The sequence below is a fragment of the Trematomus bernacchii genome, unplaced genomic scaffold (assembly GCF_902827165.1).
Source record: "Trematomus bernacchii unplaced genomic scaffold, fTreBer1.1, whole genome shotgun sequence".
NCBI lineage: Eukaryota > Metazoa > Chordata > Actinopteri > Perciformes > Nototheniidae > Trematomus > Trematomus bernacchii.
In genome coordinates this window covers 995,537-1,020,849 of record NW_022987792.1, presented here as the reverse complement: position 1 = coordinate 1,020,849, position 25,313 = coordinate 995,537, and the positions used below count along the sequence as shown (strand labels likewise).

The 25,313-nt window shown below is 41.9% G+C and overlaps 1 protein-coding gene across 10 annotated transcripts in view; it reads right to left on the bottom strand.

The window, feature by feature from the left end:
- elavl4 (ELAV like neuron-specific RNA binding protein 4) overlaps positions 1 to 25,313 on the bottom strand; it is a 98,758-nt gene that overhangs the window by 65,746 nt on the left and 7,699 nt on the right. The window contains exon 1 of one of the 10 annotated variants that reach the window (XM_034149807.1): positions 16,078 to 16,265. The exons of 8 other annotated variants lie outside the window; for them this stretch is intronic. In XM_034149807.1, coding sequence (XP_034005698.1) covers positions 16,078 to 16,086 — 9 coding nt within the window. In that variant the 5' untranslated portion in view covers positions 16,087 to 16,265. Of the gene's footprint in view, positions 1 to 14,735; positions 14,932 to 16,077; positions 16,266 to 25,313 lie in introns of those variants that run through there. One more of the 10 variants, XM_034149806.1, reaches the window with a different exon arrangement.

The following is a 25,313-nucleotide window of genomic DNA, read 5'->3' as shown; positions in this document are numbered from 1 at the left end:
TACAATCTATTAATGTGGTTAATAACTAAGTTTATATGTTCATGCAGTATTTTATCATTTGTTACCATGGATGTGTACAGTACTTGATGGATGAGTATATTGTGTGCTTGCCTCTTCACTCTATTTTAAATGTTATTCTACTATTATACTCTTATTTGTGACATGTTTGCACTGCTTCTTTTTGCTGTAACATTGTACGTTTCCCCGCTGTGGGATAAGGATGGGTTTCAGATTATGATTATGATTGTAATAAGTGAGATATCTTTAAAGGGAGACCTTATTACGCAACATTGTTTTAATAAAATGTCTTTATTAGGGCTGCACAATTAACTCAAATTGTATCTCAATGCAATATATAATTCTTAGAAGAGAAACCTCACCTACAATAACAAATAAATACACATAGAAAATATCTTGTTTGGTATCGATCCTGTTTCAAATATAACACCTTCATTTGTTTAAATAAATTGAGTAATGTGAGCTATGTGTCAAAAATGATGATTCAATCTAATATCTCAAATTACAACCCAATTATCGATAATAATCCTATTGAGTTATTCTTTCCAGATTGTGTGGCCTCGTTCTTCATGCCGATAATGAAATAGCTAAAATAGAAAAAAGCGTAAAAATCGTATTTCTTCAGTTGTTTTCAGGCTTGTTTATAATTTCATTGGATTGAATAAAATGTGTTGAAGCTGGTATATTGTTGTGGCATCTGCGATGACCTTGGTAGAGTTTTATAATGAGGGTTTCCCTGTTGCTCTCTGTGGGTAAACAAGCCTGTGGTTGAAGAGACAGCAACGCCACAAATGAGCAGGAAGCCTGTGCGCTGGCTTCAGAGCAGGGGGCTTAATGCCTGCAGCGATATACCGAGGCTACAAGCAGCCAATTTAGCAGGAGAGGAGAAAGAGAGGAGGGATGACCTCTGCCTTCATTTACTCCTTCAGAGAGATGAGGAGAGGGAGTGAGGGATCAGATGGGAGGGGGAAGTAAAGGCAAGGGCTGAGTAATGGGGAAGACACTTCCAATACTTCAAAGAAAGAGGGAGACAGAGGTGGGGCCGGAGAGACTCTGTACATGTTCTGTTGTCAATGTGTCTTGTAAACTTGAGCAGGAATGCATAATGGAGGTCTAAATGAGAGTGAACTGTCAGCTTGAAAGGGAGAAAGAAGATTCAGAGGGGCAGGGGGGTCAGGGAAGAGAAGAGGACAGGGTATATTATCTCTACAAACTGACAGCTGATGGGGAATATTGGGATATTTTGGGAGTGATCGTTTGGAAATATCGAGTTCAGCCACCGTTTGTTTTAGTGTTGTGACGGCAGAAAGGGTTGCAGTTGATTAATGGTTTTTTCTACTTGCTTAATCTGACTGGGATAAATTGAGTAGAAGCATTAGGTTGTTTTAATGTATCGAGGTTTTAGCTGTGTGAGGTCAACATGATGCATTTGTGCCAAAGCTATGGGGTGTGTCTATACTTTTTGAAATAGAGCAGACAGTGGCAGGGATAGTTACACCTCTGGAGCTAATATCAATTCCCCGCTGGGAAATGTTGAGTCTGTAACTGGTACTTGGAGCGCATCCCAGTGCTAATATAGCAAGCGCTAAGTAGGTCTTGAAAGCAGTGGCTGTATTGTTGCTTTTTGGGGCTTTTATTTTGAAAAACAAGCCTAATCATGAGCTCTGTGTAAGGTTTAAGATACTTCCAGGGGCTTTTATTTTGAGAAACAAGACAAATCCTGAGTTCCTGTAAAGATGTTTATACCTTTGGGGCTTTTATTTTGAAAAACTAGCTTATTCTTAGAATCCTTTTTGGATTTACACACATTCTGGGGCTTTTATTTAGAAAAACAAGCCTAATCAGGAGCTCTGTGTGAGGATTAATATGCTTTGAAGGGCTTATATTTGGAGAAACAAGACAAATCCTGAGCTTTCTGTTAAGATTTTTTATACTTTCTGGGATTTTATTATGAAAACTAGTTTTATTCTTAGAATCCTTGTTGGATTTACATACATTCTGGGGCTTTTATTTTGAAAAACCAGGCTTATCCTGAGCTTTCTGCTGAGATTTAGATACAGTTGATTCAGGGGACCAACATGTTTTGAATGGAGAGGAAAGAGGACAACATACTGCATTGCTGGATTGTATATGTAAAGTTTTAAAGCTACCCTGAAAAAAGGAAACGTTAGGCAGAGGTTTCAAACATCAAAAGCATTTCTCCACCCATTCTGCAAAGCCGTCATTTTATCAGCCGTTTGAAGGGAATGGTGCGCCGCAGCAAGCAGACAGAGCAGTGTAATCGTAGCGTGCACAAATGTGGTGATAAAAATGTTAGAAGCAGCAAGCAGATGCATATGAGTCTCCATTTCAACAGCCAACACGCAGTGCAAGGGAGCATCATGTCGGAGAAGAGGAATATTACATTTCTCAGAAGTGCGTTAAAGTCTCTGTGTTCAATATTCAATGCTCAACCATTCGAAAACAAACAGTCGCAGGCGTAACTCACACACACACACGCACACACACACCACACACACACCAAGTCCATCTGTCGGCAGCTCGCTGGTCCTGGGGGGTAGCACTTGAACACACACACGAACACACACACACACACACACACACACACACACACACACACACACACACACCACACACACACACCACACACACACACACACACACACACACACACACACACACACACACACACACCACACCACACAACACACACCACACACACACACACACACACACACACACACACACACACACACACACACACACACACACACACACACACACACACACACACACACACACACACACACACACACACACACACACACACACACACACACACACACCCCCAGTTGCGTGTTCTGATAAAATCTCAAATAACACTGAAGTAAGGGCGCAATGCAATTACATTCACCAACCATTGAGATGAAAAACCGCTCATGGATACTTTTTCAATTATTCAGGGAATACATTTCAGTCGGTGCTCAGATGCTGGGAAAACGTATTATATAATCAATACACTCTATAACGCCATTAATATTTGATGCCACAAAAGTGCTTCCTGTCTCCTTGGGCTCCCGGCCAATGGCGTCTGGGTATTTCAGTCAAATAGGACGAGCCTTATCCGCCTACAGCAAGGAAGGGGAGTAAACATTTGTTTTCCTCTAACAGTCAAAAGTACCAAAGGCACAGGCAGATTTCTATTAGATTTACTGTGAAAACTCACATTTTTACAATTTTCTTTCACCCTGTGCACAAAGACAATTCCTGTCTCTGTCACTTTTGGTAACAGCTATAATTGAAGGAGTGTTCTCGAACCTTCGTCGCTCCTCTGTTGCTTTTACAACATCAAAAACCACTGCTTTATATTGCTGGCCCGGCGCTCCCTTACTCCCCCCTTCTCTCTGTCTCAGAGCTTAGACAATCAATTTGCCCTGACTGGGCCAGGATGGATGGAGGCTGTAGAGACTGCGGAGTAGACAGTTTGCTGCAGGATCTCTCCTCTGATAGACACTCTGCCTGGCAGCTACAAAATGGAGCCAGCATGCAACCATCTGACTCACCATCTTGCTTCAGACATTATTAGTGATTACCTTATGCCTCATGTCTTTTCATTTGATTCATTTGCTTTGTTCAAAGGATGGTCATAAATGTAGGGTGTGGCGATGGAGAAAATCCAATATCACAATAACTCTATTTGACGATATGGTTTGGTTGAGGCATTTTCCTTCGAGGTATTTAAGCAGAATATGTACAAATTTAAACAACCGGGAAAAAAAATAAGTTTGCAATATTGTTGTTTGTTTGTTGAATTTTGATAAATATTCCTCCATAGTGTGGTGTTAATAAAACGGCTGGTATGATCGTTGCTGTACTGTAATAGATGACGTTAAAGACCACAGTTATGCCAGATAATCATACATCTTAGACAATATCCAGTCTCATGTCGAGATATCCATTACATATTGATATATAGCCCAGACTTAAATACACATTTTAGACTGAAAACATCACCGTAAGCTAATTTAGTGTCAAATGTAGATACTTCAAGACACTACAATGTGTGCCATGTGTCCGCTTCGTGCTACCATAAAGCGACCACACCAGATGCGGCTGAACTCAGACTGAAGCTCCTCTCTGTCCTCCAAAGTGAAAGTGAATTGGAGTTAGTGAAACTGAATTGGAGTTCCTATCAAACTGACTTAGACACAAAGAGATTAATACGACTTTACTATCTCAGCTCCTCGGCCGGTCTACTTCCCTGTAATGCTCTCTGCGCTATCGATTTATTTTTCTTTCCCTTTCTTCCTGGCTGTCTTTCTCTCTCTCCTCTCTCGCCATCTCTCCGCCTCCACCAGCATCTTGGAGCTCTGAAACGTCCTGCAGGTCAGACGGATGCTGGGCCGGATCAATCGGGGAAAGTAATATGGGACGCCTCATGCACGCAAGCACACACACACACACACACACACACACACACACCACTCCCCAGTTGCACTCCGGCCCGCCTGCCTCCAGTCTCCATCGATCTGCATCTACTTTACCAAATGGATTCCTCTCTTCTTCCATCCTCCTCCAGCTCTCTTCTCTCAGTGTGAGTCGGAATAGTAAATGTTCCAGACCGTGTTCGTAAGCAATTTTTCATTTAACTTTGGCCTGACTTTTTTCTCGCCCCGCTCTCTTCTTTCTCTTTTGTGATGTTTCAGCCTTCCAGTGAGATCGATGCAGCTTTCCCACACACACTTCCTCACGGCCCACGGGTAATCGGCACACAATCGCGTAAGGTCAGAGGTCAGGAGATGACAGGATACGGGCATGTCAGACAGATCAAAATATAATAACCTCCAGATTTTGTATCTCACAGATTATAAGTGATCTCCGTTGGCAAAGACTCTTATTTTGAAATGTTAAGTATCTCTCGTCATGCTTAGTTTAACTAGTATATGAAGGCTAAAGAGTGCTGCACAATAGGTTATGGCACATTTTGTATTTAAATGTTCATACCTGGAGTGATGTGACTTGTTCTACTCTAATCACATTTACTTGACTTATCGAAGAACCTTCTCAGAAACTATTTCCTACTGCAGTGTGGTCCATCAAAAGACCGACGTGACTGAGGACCTCAAGTGCTCCGTACACTCACATTCCCTCTCTCACGCACACGCACACGCACACACACACACACACGCTCGGCGCTCTCCTTTGCTCAGCCAAACTGTAGGCGGAACTGAAGCCATTTGTCCACTGGCTGAATCCCAACTCTGCACCAACACATGCAGAAAATTGGTGAGCATCTTGACTCTGGAGATGACACTTCAATTTGTGCGGCTCCACTGACTGGTGGTGCTCTGCGGCTCCTCCCCTGTGGGGGTGTGGGATCAGCTGGACCCCGGCCTAGCTGTTTGGCTGAGGCCTGGAGCAAAGGGGGGGGGGGGGGGGGGGAGTCTTGGAATTGAAGCAAGAGTCCCTGTCCTCGGCCTCTCTGGTCCTCATCACCGTGCCCCTGGTTCCCCTCCTGCCAGGAACTATCCCTCGCCTCCTGCCCCCTAACCCCTATTTCCTCTATCCAATCCTCAGCTGCAAGTCATCTACCCTCAGACACTCAGTTTGATTCATCTGTCACTTTGTTTCATTCAAGATTCAAAGGTTTTATTGTCATGTGCACAGCAGCTACAGTGTAGAAATGGCAATGCCTGAGCTCCTGCAACAATGCAACGTGTATAATAGAATATAAAAAAATAGTGCAAGATGTCTATATACATGTAAATAGAATATGATATGTACAAGAACAGAATATGAAATTAAATAATGTACATTAAGACACAATTAAATACGGTTTATGGGCTGTTTCTCTCTTCTTATGTTGAATTAATTGCATTCAAATAGGTGTTAGTATGTGTAATATTCAAATAATATCAATATCTCATTTTGACGTATCTCACGGATGACGTGAATACCGTTATAATCCTAATGCTTACATGTTGCCTTGTACTAGTCATTACACAGTTTGAAATTGATCTTGAGAATTTATATTGAGCATATCTTGAATATTTGCATTTACTTGCACGATTTTATCAGTTTTATTGTGTTGCACTGTTGGAGGAGCCTGTGACCTCAGATGTTCATTCTCATAACTACACTGTAGCTATGTACGTATGACCATAAAAGCCTTGAATCTTGGGAAAATATAATCTCAGCTCAAGTCCCCGTCCCCTGGTTCCCCTCCTGAACCATCCCTCTCCTCCTGCCCCCGACCCCCTATTCCCTCTATCCAATCCTCAGCTTCAAGCCACGCAGCGCCGTCATTCCAGCAGCAATCTTCCCTTGAACACCATCAAATCCCCATCAACAGCTCGCCAGCCTTTGTTCCAGTTGGAGCGGCGTCTCGGCACAAGATGTCTGTCCGTCCTGCTGTAATCCCCGGGCGTGACGGATGGGAGCGATCACTGTCGAGCCCTCAGATAGGACATTTTGCTGGATTAAAGAGGCTGAATCATCATCTCATCCCCTACATGGGATTCTATCCTTAATTAAATGTCATTAATGTGGTTAAAGCTTCCAGTGGAGATGATATCTGTGTAACGCGTCAGGCTTATTCAAGTCTTAACCTTGTTTCTGTGGAGTACGCACAAAAGCATATCTTGAATAAGAGAGAAAAGGGTTGGAAATGAAGCAGGAAGAATGCTGCCAGCTTTCAGTAGGTCTGCATCACGTCTGACATTTAACATGACATAAAAGGCAATGCTTCCAAATTAGACGCCTTTTCTCTCTCCGTCTCCCTTTCTCATAACACAACAATTTGACATGACTATATTAAGATCTAACCTGGTTACTTTAACTGGCTGTGACTGCTTTCTGAATAAGTAGAAGTGACACTGCAACAAGGGCTACAGCGCTGCGATAACAAACGCCAGCAATACTCCGGCTCGCATTTCAGGCAACAGCTTGTGTTTCCCCATGCAGGGCTCACTTCCCGTGTTGAGCTGAATCTGCTTTTTACTGTGCTGGGACAGAGGATGCAGAAACAGACAGCGAGGCAGGGAGAGCAGGCTGATCCTCTGAGTCAGCACCAAGTGTCAGAGCGAGGACACCACCTCCACAAGTAGCTGGCAGGTGAGCGTGGCCGTGCACCTGCGCAGGCAACCAGCCACTTCAGGGAAGCTGTCAACCTATATTTAGCAAATACAGTAAAGATACACTGACTCGGAGGTAAAACAAACATGTGCAAACATGCAGAAATGTTTTCAGACACACCTCCACTGTGCCCCAGCTGCATGTATCAGGTCAGAAATAAGCAACTCAGCACAGTGATGATGCTGCAACCATGTACACACATGCCTACAGTCACGCTAGTATGTAGGAAGAAAGGCCTTGAAGATAACTGGCTAAAGCAACTTACTCTAAGAATACTGAAAACCTGTATATTACGACAATGTACCTTCATTAATCAAACATATTTTTTTGTGGTCTATCATTATGCTGCATTTCAATAGTTACAAAATATCTGTAACTTTCCAAATGCTAATATTTTATCTTTGTAGCTAACTGGCCAAAGCTACGTCCTCTAAGAATATTTACCTGAATACGAAACTAGTAACCTCCTCTGACTGTACTCCATTCTCTGTATAATTCACAGCAGGAGTCCTAATTAAAACGGCTTTGAGGCTGGAAGGGGTAATATTGGCTTTGTTGAACAGGTATTTAAAATGCTATAAGCAGCCTGCAGGTCTACCATGAGAACAAACCCTCCACTGACACAGGGATGAGAGAAGAAGAGCTCTTCCTAATCTAATCTCTGTTTCCCCCATCAGCTGCATCTCACACTGTGTGTGTGTGTGTGTGTGTGTGTGTGTGTGTGTGTGTGTGTGTGTGTGTGTGTGTGTGTGTGTGTGTGTGTGTGTGTGTGTGTGGTGTGTGTGTGTGTGTGTGTGTGTGTGTGTGTGTGTGTGTGTGTGTGTGTGTGTGTGTGTGTGTGTGTGTGTGTGTGTGTGTGTGTGTGTGTGTGTGTCTGCCTTGCAGCAAAAGCGTAGAGCTAAATCACATAGACACAAACCGACCGCTGTACTGGAGAATTCATTCTACAGCCTCCAGCACTGTAGGAGGGTGTGGTTGAGTGTGTGTGTGTGTGTGTGTGTGTGTGTGTGTGTACGAGCGTGCCTTGCTAATCTGGTTATTGATTCAGCTCTAAACCGGAGCTCATATAATCAGATAGCAGCGAGGGAGAAAGGCAGCTGTCCGTCATCTGTCTTAATGAGTAAAGTGTTTGATGGAGGCAATGAGTAAGTGGGAACTACGTGGAGAAGTAGAGCAGGTTACTGCGTCGCTGATGGAAAGATAAGATGAAATGTTTGTACTGTAGCTGCCGGCAAATCCCTCTGCAACCTTTATCTAATACTGATGAAGGTAATGAAACATCAATGATGTGGTCATTAGAGCTCTACCTTTTGGTTATGAGCTTGGTGTGACTTGAATTAAGTCACGATGTCACATTTTTGCTATACGAAAGCCAAAATGATTCACGATACTTTGGAAATAATGCTGTCAGTTTGGTTCGTCCTTAACTTAGTTTATAGTGCTGTTTCTTTGTTAAATTAACTGCATTCAAAATAGATGTAAGTATGTGTTTTATTTACATGATATCAATTATTCATGGTTAACGTCAGAACCATTATATCGCAACACCTCCAATTTGAATATTCAGCTTCATTAATGAAACCTAACACATATTTATTTGTGTTCTTTTGTTATGCTGCTACTGCAATACCTAAACCATATTTTCCTTTGTCCTACTCATTACACAATCAGTTTGAAATTCGTCTTGAGATTTTACAGTGAGCCCATCTTCTGGGGGAAATCTAATCTCGGTGTAACTTGACGTGACATTGGTGCAATTTAGAGATTCTCCCGCAGCAGGAAGGAGAGCAGAGTGACACACACAAAAGCCTAAATGTATACGGGCACACCAGCTAAACTATTAAGTGTGGCGTATTCAAACGAGCAGATGAATCCCCCCTACTGCTGTACAGTGCGGAGTAATTGAAAATGCCCACAGGAGACTATCTCTCCACATACACTGCAGCCTGCCGGGGAGGCAACATATAGAAAGCGCTTTCTGATTGCCATATCAAAAAATTCAGCAACTGCGTTTTAGTGTGACAGCGGGAGCCGAGCAGCCTCCAGATAGCACACACTTTCTCTTTTCAGACTCTTTTCTCTATCGACCTGCCCCCAATATCATCTTGACAGGTGATGTTGGCGCCATTATTATTGATAAGCATCACATTTCCCTCTAATGATACTATGTAGGAAGCACTGTGAATGGGAAGGCTGTATGCATTGACTGTGAGAATCCATACTCCATATGATGGGCCCTCCATTATCAGCGTCTCAAACTGTGGACTGATAAGTGCCAGAGGATTGGCTATCTTTGGTCTTCACGTCATGAAGGAGAGAAAATAGTTTGATCTACCTCCCTGCCTTTTCTCTCTCAATAATTCACGAAGAGATAGCTTCTCCTTTTAGATGAAGGCTCACTTCTTTATTATGATCTTTGTGTAGCCTGATCTTTATGAGTCATTGACCACAGCTGACTTGCAGATGGAGCTTCTACATCCCCTCTCCTCCCCGCTGTGGGATCTTCCGGCGTCTTGTGCTACCGCGTAAAGAAAAGATCAGCCTTTTCTGTCCTTGTGTTGGTGTAGCTGCTGTCGTGTGGGATGCTCTTTGTAGGCCCTAATGTGTCTATTACCAACCACAATGGTGCCATTTTGTAGCATGTTCGGTTGCATGTTCAATCTATAATTCATCCGGCTACAGAAATGTATAAATGTTTAATATGTCAGAGGCGGTGAGGACTGCCGAACGCGTGACCTTGAAACGTACTTTAAACATCACACAGCAACAGCGCTGGGGACAGTTAAGCTGCCAAAGCCAAACACACACACACACACACACACACACACACACACACACACACACACACACACACACACACACACACACACACACACACACACACACACACACACACACACACACACACACACACACACACACACACACACACACACACACACACACACACACACACACACACACACACACACACACACACACACACACACACACACACACACACACACACACACACACACACACACACACACACACACACAGTCTGTCTGCTGATGCTGCTTTCCGCTGCTTTCTGTTCTCCTTTCTTCTTTTTTTTTCCTGGGATGCAAAATGCACATGAGACGAGTCAGCCGCTTGTGCAGTCTCAGGAGAAACTGCCACTCAAATCCTAACATCTGTATGAATACCAAAACACACACAGTCAAGTGGAGAGAGAGAGAGAGAGGAAGGGAGGATGAGGATCGAGAAAGAATGAGCAGCAAAGAAAGCTTCTGTATCTTTGAGTGAACAAAGGGCTCACAAGAATACCTCCTTCCTCCCACTGTATTCTCCATCGGGATATTTATTCTGAAAAGCGTGGATGCACAACAAGGGCTCGGTCCTGTGTTTGCTAGTGGGCTGAGGCGCTAACACTCCCCAGCTGATTATGTGTCTGTCTGTAGCAGTTTGAGCTGCTGCCAAAGGAATTAGGTGTAGTATTTGTGAATGCTGCTCCCCTCACAGCAGAACGCCTTGCCATGCCGCTCAGATTTTTGATATAAAAGAGAGGGGAAAAAACCACACATTTTAAATAAATGAAGGAAATCGCTGTGGAAGCCTATTACATTTTCAACGTGACCGTTTTGTGCGTCTTCATGTGTGTTTAGGCTCCGCACAAAAGGAATATTTAAAAACCGAAGCGTGCTAATTGGGACAGAGATTGTTACAGCGGCTTCTTATTCAAACAGGCTTTTTGCTCATTAACTGCTTCCATCCGGCTTTTGTGTAAAGGGAAGTGGAAAAGACATTTACAGACAATATATATATGTATGCATAGACAATGCATGACAACAAGACTGATTGACAGCATGATGTACACACACAATATTGTCTTAATGATGTCTTCTTCAGCTATACATGTTAGTATTCTCACGTGACACACAAATCAAATCTTTACTTTGTAATAGCAGCTATATTTATCACCACCGGTCGACTACACTTATCTTATTATCAATAGAGTTTATCATATGCAGCAATAACCTTTTTTGCATGACAATTATTCAATATTTGTTCTTCAAATTGAGTATCGCTGTTCTTTTGCAAGTGTTTGGGTTTAACATGGCGTTATAAAATAGCTTTAAACACTGTGTACTTTTTTAAAAGAAGGACCTGATGCCCTTAAAGGGACTTTTTTTTCAATGTGTGGGTTTACGAAACAAGTTAAATATCATCCTGTTTCTACTACGCAAGCAGGATCTGAAAAAAAAAATAGCGATTATTCTGACTGATTTTACAATTGCAATATTATGATTCACAATACTGGGGGGATTGATTAATGTTGAAATAATAATTCTCATTATCATTTAAAAAGATGTGGAATGAGGTTTGATTTCTTAAAAAATATCAATACCAATCAAACATGATTTGTTCAGTCTGTAGAATACGATTTGTGGGCCGAGATATCTCTGCAGCTCCACGCTACTTCATTCAAAATGGTATTTTAGCCTCTTAAGATCTAATGTGCTTCCTGCTGTTTGATGAATGGTGCAGCCCAATACTTAATCAACACAAAATAAAGAGTGAAGTGCTGTACAGCTTTGCAGAAGTTCCCCAGTTTGATCATAAAATACAAATTAAATCCAACTAAATATCTTCTATTTACAGTTCATCTCACTGTAATCTCTGTCTAAAGTATCCAAAGGGGTCTAAGTTAATGCAGGGACTTGTATTTACAGCTGTCCATTTATTTTGGACACACCTGACTGGGACTGGACATATATGAGACACTAAACATTTACTGTATGTTTACCTACAAACATGTTAACTAACACCTACATACATGTACTATAGTACGAACACACAGTGTGTCCATTTGGCATCACACTGTTCTGTAGTAAATGACTGTGGATGTAATAACCTTTAACCTTTAACTGATCATACAGTAACACAACTATGACTCTACACATGCAACCCAGAGCATACCAATGCTAAAGCCTCGTCACTTAGCTAATGTTTACCTTACACAACATGACAGGAAACAATGCTCAACAAACAGCAAGTTAAACCCACGACATGCATTATTCATCTGCAACAAAATGGATGTTTTTTTTCTTCAGCTCAGAAAAACACACCTCAGAAATGATCAAATTGCACCATTTTGAAAACTCTTCAGAAAAGGCAAATAAGCACAAGATAAGCTAGAAGGAAGTGACAACAGGATGCTTTAGTTTCCCTGTGATGAGTTAGGATAAGATTGTAAGCCGTCATGAGAGGTAGCAAACGGTCGAGGAATGATTGAGTTTTTATAGAATAATAGAAACTTAGAAAGAAGAAAAAATAGCAACAATTTCATTTAACAAACATCCCTGCTCTTATTGCCAGATTCATCTTAAATCCCTCTGTCATGCTTATACTTCAAATGTATATTTAGCACCATGAAAACAGTCAAAAGTCTGTTTATCTACATAAATGATGACACACCCACTGGCAGTGAGTCCCGCTCGAGCTAATGCTGGAGCAGAGGAACACAGGAAATAAGATTACGAGCCAATTGTTCGTGTGTCTAAACCACTTTCTCCCTCTCACTCTATCCATTTGCTCGGTGTTTAATCAGACTCTAGTTAACCGTGTCACTCGGCATCTGGACACACGTCAGTCCTCCCTCTCATGCACTCACACACACGAGCGATAACACGGACATGCGACACATCACAAGCTATAAATCAAATAGAAGTCATATTTATTTATTGTCAATTTCATCAGCTACCCCATCTTTTATTATTTCGTACTTTAATTTTTCCTTGCACCTACTGTATAATCACCTACGTATCCAATTACATATCTATATTTTATGGCACTCTGTTGCACTTAAATCCCTTCACACACACTCGGCCAGTGCACTGGAGATAATAAATTCCTCACACACCCCTCCCTATTAGCATTGATGTGTAACCTTGGAGCTCATGGTGTTCTGCCTGAGGGTAAAAGAGCCACTGTGTGTGTGTGTGTGTGTGTGTGTGTGTGTGTGTGTGTGTGTGTGTGTGTGTGTGTGTGTGTGTGTGTGTGTGTGTGTGGTGGTGTGTGTGGTGTGTGTGTTGTGTGTGTGTGTGTGTGTGTGTGTGTGTGTGTGTGTGTGTGTGTGTGTGTGTGTTTCGATGGCCTGTCTCCAGCCCAGGTCCCCCACTGGTTCCCATCAGGAGGCTTTATGGTGCAATCTAATGCCTTCGATTCTTATTAACATTCGACTTTTCACTCCCTCCATAGCTTTCATTTTCATTTCACGTCCATTTCTTTCACCCTCTGCTCATAATACTAACCCAAATTGTGTATATGGAGTAAACCATATACACCATTTCTCTGCGTTCACGCCCATTTTCTCCCATTGTCAGTCATGTCTATGCCTCTCCATCTATGCACACACACACTCTGCTAACAGTGAGTGTCCAGGGAGACAGCTAGCGGTACTAGCCCCATCACTAAACAAGGGAGTCGCCTTCGTTTCAATTAGCATTTTGATTGCATCCAACGGAAAGCAGCCAGCATGCAAACATTTACTTGCGAACAAATGAATAATGTCCACTGTTCTCCGTGTAAATAGGAAAGTGTCCACTTTATGTATGGTGAGATTTAGAAAACAGACAGAGAATGCTAAATAGTATTGACTCTGTTGTGGTGGCGCAGTATCGCCAATTAAATAAAACTCTGTCTTGTATGACAGGTGAGATCAACAAGAGTGAGAAATATGGCCGCTGTTTTGTAGGTGAACCTCTTACTCTGTCTCCAGCATGTGATGGATGAATGGATAAATGGATGTTAAGTTAAATAGAGTCTCAGGAAGCTGAGCAAAGCAGATTACTTGGAGGTAATATTGTTTATTGTCGACACCCACTCACACAGCCAAACACATAATTGAGAATATTCACACACACTCGTACAAGCATGGGTTAAAGACTGAGAGCATGCACAACATTGTAATCCAGGCATGCGTGTAACTCCAACACACCTACTCCGTCTTTCTCCAGCTCTGGCAACAACTTATGGAGGACACAAACTCGCAGCAAGCAGCATGACGGATAACATGACTGCACATACATTAACAAGTACTTTGCATACATGAATACAAAAGTCCAGTTTTCCTACCATCTTACGGTACATCAACAATGTGCATTCCATCTGTGCTGCGGTACTATACGCAGGTACATCTTTCAGAGTGGTGCAAAGGCAGGGAAAGGGGGGGACACCTACAGCCCATGTCTTCATCATAAAATGGGTGCTGTTCCCCCGATTTAACCCTTCCCTCCCTCCACCTCCTTCCTTTCCTCTACTCCTGCCTCCACACCTCTCCTATTAGCATCATATCTGGCTCCGTCCCTCTATCTGTCTGCCTCCGTCTCTCATCCACAAACCTTGTCAGTGAAACCCCATGCTGTATAAAGGAACTTAACATTCTGCACAACAAATAGTTTAATAGTATCACTGCATAGCCTGTGCTGAAAGTGGGTAATAGTATATCTAGCACCTGTTCTAAGCTGCCCAAAATGAAACGATGGTAAACAATGTGAGGTGGATTATAGTGGCAGGCTGCCGGTAGCATTATTCCTTACCATCTTAAACCCATTCCACTCCATTTGGGAGACGCCAGCTGTTGTCTCACGTCTTTCTCTCTCCTCACACAACAGCTACAGCAAAATAAAATCTACTCTCTCTCTCTCTCACACCTTATTTTTTGAGTCTCAGCAGCGAGCAGGGAGCAGCACACTAGGAGCGAGCATCCCCTTCCTCCACAGATGCTGAGAGGAGAATGGTGAGGCTAGAGGAGAGGATGCAGCAAGCCTCCCTCCCTCCCTCAGCCACCCGCCCAGTCGCCTGCTCAGCTGGAAGGTCAGAGCCCGCCCACTCCCCCCCTCCACCTCTCTTTAACAGCCTGTGATTGGCTTCTTAGCTTGCCCGTCAGCCCTCACCTCCCCCCCCCCCCCCCTCGGTGTTAACACCTTCGCTCTCTGGCTGGCTCTCAGCCCTCGCCGGCACACGCCAGCCTCAGCCAGGTTTGGCAGAGAAAAGGCTTTCTGAATCCCAGCAAAGCAATCAATCAGTGCTGAGCTGTGTGCCTGAGCGAGCCGGGCAGAGGGAGCTCTGGGAGAATGATTGCAGCCTCAGGCGCCGTGGTAGTCTAATAGGATGCCTGCGCAGCACTGTGTATATAAATTAGCTATTACTGGGTCCATGTTAAAATCCCCTGTAAATTTACATCACTGTGTATATACATTCTCTCGTACTGCTTCCCTTACACACACACACACACACATGCGTTAACACACAGAACTGACTACAGCTTGGAAATTATCTTTCAGGTTTTTTTTTCTTTAAATCTCTAAAATGGATTTGTATAGCTCTTTTCCAGTCTTTACTACCCATCAAAGTGCTTTTACATATACACAGCATTCACCCTTTCAAACACATTCATACAGAGGCATATGCTTCCATACAAGGTGCCACCTGCTCTTACATTCACACACATTCAGACACTGCCATCGAGAGCGATTTAGGGGTTAAGTATCTTGCCCAAGGACACAATGACATGTTGATTGCAGGGGCTGGGAATCGAACCACACAGACAAAGCGTCTTTGGTTCTATATACTACATCGTTACAAATTCAAAACAGCGAATTTGACACATAAAAAAATCTCAACTCATTATGTGCCTTTTCTGTGGTTTGATTGTGAACGGATGCATGCGTACAAACTCCTGAGCAAACACCTGTCCATACAGGTGGAGGCTGAGCTTATAAATACGATACAGTTCACTCTTTATATAGTAGCCTATGCATCTGTAGCACCTTAAACAATGCATGCTGTTATGCGAAACACATACGGAGCTTCTGCCTGCCTGCTGCGGAACGCTTTAAGGATATTGCTCGCAGAATGGAGCTATGATTATCTACTCACCATGACCATTCTTGGTGCTACGGACGGTATCGGTAGTCTCGGCGGACAAACTGTGAGAGCCGGGGAAGTCAGCGAGGAGAATGGGATGGAGCAGCAGCAGCGTGCCGGAGAGGATGAATGAGTGAAGCGGAGCCAAAAACTAAACAGAGCGCAACAGTGTGGATAAAAACATGCAGCCGTGTCCCGTAACCGAAAAAAATATCACTCGCTCAGTGAGAAACTAAGAGAAAACAAGGCGGCGAGCATCTACTCCGAGAGACAGATTCAGAGAAACACCCGTATACCTTTCCCCCAAAAAAGCCATTTATGGAATATCCAGTCACCTCGCGCGCAGGCTCCTATTGGCTGAGGTGCTGCAGGGCGGTGCGCTCGCGAGGGAAGGAGGCAGGCTCGTGCGGTCCCCTCAGCATCACGCGGAGAGGTAGATGCTTAAGGTGACTTTATGTTCGTGACTGCTCATAATTATCCCCCATAACAATGTTAATATGCAAATTATGCTTACAGTCAGTCTACGTTTTAACTCGTGCAGGCTCGTAGTATGTGTAGACGCCTTCATATACGTCCCTTCTTTTGTTATAAGTTCGTATTTTAAACATGTATTATACGCATTGTTACTGCAGTGTTTAAGTGTGTAGCTCACTCCCTGTTGTTAGACAAATTAAGAGAATGCAGTCCTCTTTTCATTCCCCTCAACAAAAATCACCAACGCTGCTTTTCAAGGGTCCTTAAGCCATAGTCTCAAAATGCTTTTGCTCATTTTAGAATTGTGCTAACTAGGAGCCTTTGCATACAGTATGTACCCTTACCAAAAGACACACCATTTTCACAAGTGCATAACTTGTTTTAAGATGAGAAACACTGGTCGACATGGGAAATACATATAGTAGCAGGGTGAAAAAACATTAGCTCAATTGTTTCGAGGAGTAATTAAACACAATTGAATCGCATGCTACTATCGAATTACTCCCAATTACGCACACAATATATAATCTTCACCACATTTGATGGATTTACCACATTTAAAATTCTTAATGCCCAGCAGCAAACACTGCCACAGGTTTCTTTGTCCCACTGGCCCCTATCTCAGGCAGACAAGTGTCCTTTAAAACAGTGTCATGGCAGGCAGGTTTGTACCTTCAGACCTACATACATTTACCCACACACTTATATATAAGGCACAAACTGGAACGCATGTTGGCACACACCATACTAGATAAGCACACGTTAGCATATGCACGCACACACAAGATATACATGCATGTACACACTGCTAAACAATTGCTCTGACACATTCGTGCACCTTATACTGTAAATAAACACATGTAACCTCATGTAACAGACATGCCAAATTGGTGTACACTGGTGTTTTATTTAAGACGCCAGACAGGAGATCAAAACATCAATTTCCCAACACATGATTTACCATAATAACACGATCCACTGTAAAGCCGTATTGTTAATAGACCATGATATACCGCACAACACGTACCACATCTACACTTACAGTTATTGCAAATATGAATTGTGAATTTAAACCGCACACCCAGGCAGCTACACAAATTAGCTCCCAAATGAGTACACTGAAATAATAATGTTAGAAAAGGTAGAGGGGTGATGAGGATAGTTCTGGCAGACAAAAAGAGAGCAGTCAACAAAAGCAACATCTCTCCACTTCACCCCTGACCCCTCCACCTGGCTGGTTAGTGTAGAGCGCTAGCTAGCTTAGCAGAAAACCATGCGCCTGACATACTAATGAGAATCCTCACTACGCCTTCAATTAAGCCCGAGCAGTACTGAGGTGCGCACACACACACACACACACATACACGTACACACACACAGGGGAAGATAGGCTGCAAAAGCTCGCCATTGTTTCAGAGAGAATAGAATATGCTGGCACTCGCAGTCTGGAGATTTGTACCGATCACACTGTATATGACACAACAGAGGAAGAAGAATGTAGAATGAAACACAAAGAAAATTGATCAAAAATAGAAGTGCATCTTTGTCCATTTCCCTTTGTTACAAGCCTCCGTATCTTCTCCTCCAAAGAGCATAAAGAAGCTGAATTTGCGGCTGAATAGTACGAGCAACAAAACACAGTTTCCTGTCCGTCTTTTGTCCTCCTGCTCTGACCTTTTGAATGTAATAAAGGCTTTGGGTTGGATCCAGAAGAAAAAGCTTGCTCCACTTCACTGCCTCTAATGTTCTCCTTCCTACCATGTCTTTATTGTTTTTTTTTATTCCCTATTGTGGAGAATGGAAATTCAGATCCATGACTGAGCCACAAACACATCTCCGCCTTTGTGTGCAGTCAACTTTTAACTGTTGATGTTTAGAGGCAGTAAAATGAGGGGAGAAAATGGAGGGTGATCATTTCCTTATTTCATAAAGCCCAGTGTTTAGAGGTTGTTTTTCTCCCTCTGTAATATGATCTAAATAACCTTTTCTTTAAGCGAGATTTGAAAGTGAAAATAGTCTCTCACAGATGATTTGCTCAGCTTGTCGTTTCACTAAATTGCTCTGCAGGACCATCATTTTATAAAGCAATGAAAGAGACGGCCCCTACTCAGTAAATTAGCTATAAACACAATCTGCTCTCTGGAGTGTGGAGTGTTGTACAGTGTGTGTGTGTAGATATGATATACAGACTCGTAGCGATAGGTTGAAGCGTGTTGCTGCCATGTCCTAGTTAAAGGTAGGCTACACACTGTGCATTATAATATTGTGTCCGGACAGATGGAGGGAGTGGTTGAGATAGTCGATCAAGGGCATCCATGCTGAGATGCTACAGTCTGAATGTTAGATATATTGCAGTGTCGCTTATTATCTATGTGGATCCGGCCTTTCTCTACTGACAGTTAAATCGGCCTGTGAATAAAATGCAATACGGCACTAAATAATTGTAAAAATGCCAAAGAACTTTAGTGTAATGACTAAAAAAATACTGCATAGCCTTGATTGGATGCATTATTTTGGCGTTTTCATTTGATGACTGATGCTAAATAGTTTTTGAGGAGGCAAATAATTTTCCTCTCCTCTTGTAAAGTTCTGAAAGTTATAAAGCGTCAGTGGCTTTAGCCCAGGAGGGCCAGCCACACTTGTCAGCAATGAGAAACCCCATCTCCATGATTGGCTCTGGCTCTCCTCCACAAACACCACACACACACACACACACACACACACACACACACACACACACACACACACACACACACACACACACACACACACACACACACACACACACACACACCACACACACACATACACATACACATACACATACACATACACATACACATACACATACACATACACATACACACACCACAGAAAATACACTTTGTGGTTCTGGTAGTGCGTCACAGTCTGCTGCGGTACCAGAGCTTCAAGAGCTGGACCCCACAAGTGCGTTTCAGTCTCTGCTGCTAATTCTGAAAGCAGAGAGCCGGCTAATTGTCATGAACTCCTCCCGCCCTGCTTCTCCACCCTAAACCCCTCCTTGTTGCAGACCTTAATGGATTAATGCAGGCTGGTGCTGTCCCTCTGACTCTCCCTTAGTCACTCTGGCTAGCTGTATCCTTGCCACGCCCGGAAAAACGTCTGTTGTTGCTGAATTTCCAGGATGAAATATACTGGTGGCATTAAATTCTGTACACAATAAACTCTCCAGCACATAGTATTCTGCTAACAAGTGTGAAAGAGCAGGCAAGAAACACCCAGTATAGCAGGTTTGAATATGCAGTGTGCAGACGGTGATAATTGTGGGTGCTTTCGGTTTGAGTCTTGTTAACTGTCAGGCGTAGTGTTTCAACACCTGTCTTGTGCTTCACTCTGCATAATAAGACTTCTATTTAAAGGAGGAGAAGTGGAGATGTCAGGAGAGGCGTTACCTTAAAGTGCTGAAAGAAAATACCTTGATTATTAACAAGAGAAGGAAAACTTGTGTTTTTGCAGCAAGCCTGATCCTCGCAATTGGGAGGAGAAACTGAAGATCAGAAGAAATGAATGCAACCAAGGACAGAAGCCAGAAAACAAAATCTGAAACTGAATTATCTCCTTTTCACTGTACGGCAACAACACTAACTGACATTGAAAACAGTATTTCAATAAAGCGACAGAGAAAAATGCAATGCTTATCAAGCGCAAATGGATTTCTCTGCAGTAAAAAAAACCTAATACATTTAATAGCCCAGAACACAGTCCTCAGTATGCGGCGGCTTACTTAGGCTCTTTTTGATTTGCCCTTGAAGGATAGATTTAGTTGCTGTATTGAAGTTCTGGCAGTAGTAGCATCTTGCTGTGCTACTCAGACTGATGATCGCCTCTCTCTTGGCAGGTGTCCACCCTCTGCCGGTAACAATCAACAAATGAGAATCGCAGCCTTCAACTTCTCCCTGCCCAGCGACAAACTCCGCATAACTGAATCACCGACACTAGAAAGCTATTAACACGATGCGGCTGAATCCGGACAAAAACGGGCAGTTTGCTTTTGCTGTTTGCCTTCAGTGTTAAGACCAAGGGCTTCGTTTTCATGAATCAATGGAGCACACGGTGCGGATACTGATTTTTGGTAATTTCATGGTCAGAGGCGCACAGTGCACCTGCATCGCTGTTCAATCAAATCACCTCTTTTCTTCCTCTTCAAAAGCAGGGCGCTCTGTGCCATGGTGCTCTGACAATTTAGTAATAGAAGGAAGCAGTTGGGAGTACTTGTGGCACAAAAGATCCTCCAAAGAAGAAACTGATGTCCTTTTAAGCCGGAGGAGCAAAATCACTACAATGCTACCTAATTTAAACCACAGAGAGCAAATTACGTTAAATTATCTTGGGAGGACAGTCAGGTTCACAGCCAGTCACCGACATGCTAAATGGGTGCAGATGAGAAAAAAAGTGTGTGCTCTGAAAGAAAATCCCAATTCACCGAGGCAAACACTTGCCAACAGAAAGCCCTCGAAGGCATTTCCAGATCGCCGATGATAATATAATCCAACTTGATTATAAAAACAAAGACATCAAACACGTCTCTCACATTTTAACCACAAATCCTGACCTGACTGAAAATATGTTGCCTGGATTTCAAAAATATCAGCACATTTTTTAAAGTAATGGTTACAGACGCTCATTATCTAAAGCCCACAATCTTCAAATCTAATAATTAGCTTATTGAGACATCCTGCTGACACACTAACTCAAGGGGGGAAAACATGTTGAGATGAATGCTTTGAATTCAGGGTTCCTGGTGCTTTCAATAATTGGTTGACATTTTTCTCCAGAAAATCTTTGTTAAAAACTAACAACTGAATCCAAAATGGCCCGGCAAGTGTTTGCAAATCCATGAAGGCACTTGTGGGATCCTTTAAATGGCATGTTACTCGATAGACACTATATCAAATGCACATATTTTGGTCAAATGTATCTAATCTAGTTGAAGCTTTACTCCTACGTCCTCTTCCCTCCGTGTCACTGGGCATGATACACAGTCAGCTTAACCCCTGCCTGTGTCACTCTCCCTGTAGAAAGTCTTTAGATCACAAATGAATTCTCCATGCTGATCCCGGAACAAGGCCGTGCTGCATTTGTCACAGCCACTTTCTTTCTGTTTGGTATTGCGGGAGCTTTGCAGTCTGCAAAGATGTGACAGGGTGCCGTTTGAAAGCTGAATTCTTTCCGTCTCTATCTGTGGAATATGGAGTAAACGTTTGTTCAATCGCTATGTAAAGTCTGTCCTTTTGTAGATTTCATCCACAATAATGCTCAGATAAATGCTTTTTCGCATTTAATCCATGAATTAAATTATGATTCTCTCTGCTTGAAATGTTACAAATGATTGCAGGACATACACTCATCTTTTGGCCCTAACATTTTATTTTTTTGGGGGGTCATTTCTACGCCAGATCAAGAACTAGTTTGGGATGGATATACCTCTAAATCCATATCATTTCTTCCTGAGATAAGACTCAAATAAGAACGAAGACACAGGCACATTGTGAGAATCGCTTTTTATGCTGCACGCCTCAAAATAATACAGAAATTATTGGATGAAGATATCTTAGCATGGTTTGAAAGATTGCATTCCATTTTGGCATTGGTAAGATTATCATATCTGCTAAAACTCTTAATGAGTTTGTCATGGACTGGTTCCCAATAGTCTTATACATCAAAGAGGAATGGTTAAGTGTTTTAGCTGTGGGAGTTAAACCAAATATTTACTAACATTTGGTAAATGCACAAGGTTGTTCCTGTTTTTTTTTCTGTGTTTTTTGCTATGCTTTGTCTTAAGTGTGGCTGTTGAGAATAACCATTTTGAACATACAAATAAAGAAATGTCTCATCTTTTTCAATGGCAGAGATCATGGTGTGTCTTTGAGGCTGTAACACAAATGAGAGAAGGTTTGTGGAGGTGCCCAGAGAGGCTTAGCTATGCATTGGCTGTTGAGTCTGGCATGTGTTCTGGCACCGGGAGTGTATTCTCAACAGGACTCTGGTGGATTAGTGTCCATTTGGACAACAGAGTGGTCCGCAGCTTGGGGTGACATTCAACTTCAGCTCACACACGGATCAGGAAGTTTAGTGTATATTTACATTATGTATATTTTATCTAATATATCATATTCCAATGACTTGTATATAGACTCTCCTTGCACTATTTCTATCCTATTTTATTTGTATTTTCTTGCACTAACTATTTTATCTGTTTTATTGTGTTGCACTGTTGGAGGAGTCAGTGACCTAAGATTTTAATTGATATATCTACACGGTAGCTATGTACAAATAACAATAAAAGCATTCAATCTTGAATCTACAGTAGTGCATTCAATTTAATAGATAGATAGATAGATAGATAGATAGATAGATAGAGAGAGAGAGAGAGATAGATAGATAGATAGATAGATAGATAGATAGATAGATGGATAGATGGATAGATAGATAGATAGATAGAGAGATAGAGAGAGAGATAGATAGATAGATAGATAGATAGATAGATAGATAGATAGACAGATAGATAGATAGATAGATAGATAGATAGATAGATAGATAGATAGATAGATAGAGAGAGAGATAGATAGATAGATAGATAGATAGATAGATAGATAGATAGAGAGATATATATATAGATAGATAGATAGATAGATAGATAGAGAGATGGATAGAGAGATATATAGATAGATAGATAGATAGATAGATAGATAGATAGATAAAGAGATATATATATAGATAGATAGACAGATAGATAGATAGATAGATAGATAGATAGATAGATAGATAGACAGATAGATAGATAGATAGATAGATAGATAGAGAGAGAGAGATAGATAGATATATAGATAGATAGATAGAGAGATATATATATAGATAGATAGATAGATAGATAGATAGATAGATAGATAGATAGAGAGAGAGATAGATAGATAGATAGATAGATAGATAGATAGATAAAGAGATATATATATAGATAGATAGACAGATAGATAGATAGATAGATAGATAGATAGATAGAGAGAGAGAGATAGATAGATAGATAGATAGATAGATAGATAGATAGATAGAGAGATATATATATAGATAGATAGATAGATAGATAGATAGATAGAGAGATGGATAGAGAGATATATAGATAGATAGATAGATAGATAGATAAAGAGATATATATATAGATAGACAGATAGATAGATAGATAGATAGATACGTACTTTATTGATCCCAATTTGGGAAATGTTTGCGTTGCAGCAGCAGAAAAAGGCAATGTACTAAGAGAAATTAAGACACGAAATAAACAGTCCAAAATATTTCTGAAATAGAAATAAAATAGCATTAAAAAGTAAAAAAAAAAAATATATATATATATGTGGAAATACACATTTCCAGTAATAAATATAATGCAGGATATTATTGTGCAAGAAATTGATTATTTAATATTAATGTACACTGGGAGTTTAAGTTTAAGTCCATTCATTAAGAGAAGCTATGGAGCAGTTTAATGCCGTTTAATTGTTAAAGAGTTTCTTAAGTCGTGCATTTTGGCGTCACGGCCGGGATGGCAAAACCTATTTTGTTAATTGTTGTATTTTATTCTATGTGTGTGAAATGAAGCTGTGGCCATGCTGCAGTGAGGTGGGTCACTGGATCATGGGGTGAAACGGTGGGCTCGGGGGCATGGGGGGGGGACAGCAGCCGTATCACGTTTGATCCCGGTCGGGGTACATCCATGCTCACAGGGCGACTGCTGTGGTCCATCTGGTGGAGGCTTTAATCACAACTCTCCCCCCCCCAGACACACACTCTCAGACCGCTTTCATCTGCATTATTTATTTCAGTCGCTTCTGCAACACTGTATTACTCCGCAGATAGGAGTTGTTTTATCAGAATGTATGTAGTTTACCCATATTCCTGCATTTCACTTGCATCATTTTATCGTTTGCACTACTTTCTTGATCAATTTAATGTTTTGTTTTACTCTTACGTCTTAAGTATATTTCACTGTTGAAGGAGCTTAAGATTGTTGTATTCCCAACAACTACGCTATAACTGGAAACATGAGAATCACCGAATCACCACCTGCCATCTATAACAACGTTTTCAGACCTATTTGATCGGCATTATTTATTTTAGTCGCTTCTGCCACCATGTATTACTCCGCAGATAGGAGTTGTTTTCTCAGAATGTACGTAGTTGACCTATTCCTGCCTTTGACTTGCACCATTGTGTCATTTGCACTACTTTCTTGATCCATTTAAAACAACATTTTATACTCTTACGTCTTAAAGGTGGGGTAGGTAAGTTTGAGAAACCGGCTCGAGATACACTTGTTGTTATATTCCATGGAATGCTCTTAACATCCCGATAGCAATGAATATCTGAAGTGCTTTGACAAAAGATCCCTAAAAAAATTTCATCTGTGGAAGCCGTAATACTGTAAAAAGCACGACCAATCATTTGAGCCGGCCCGACTAAAATAACTGGATGGCCTACCTGCCTGTCAGCCTTCCATCTGTGCACAGACTTATCTCGTGCCCTCATTGGTCATGTGCATGTTCGTGTGTGTTGGAGGAGGGGCTCTGTAAGGAAGTGGCAGATTTTTTCCGGCTGTGTATTTTCAAATTCTAGCGCACTCGAGCTGGTTTCTCCAAAATTACCTACCCCACCTTTAAGTATATTCCACTGTTGAAGGAGCCTGAGACTTAAGATTGTTGTTTTCCCAACAACTACGCCATAAGAATCACCACCTGCCA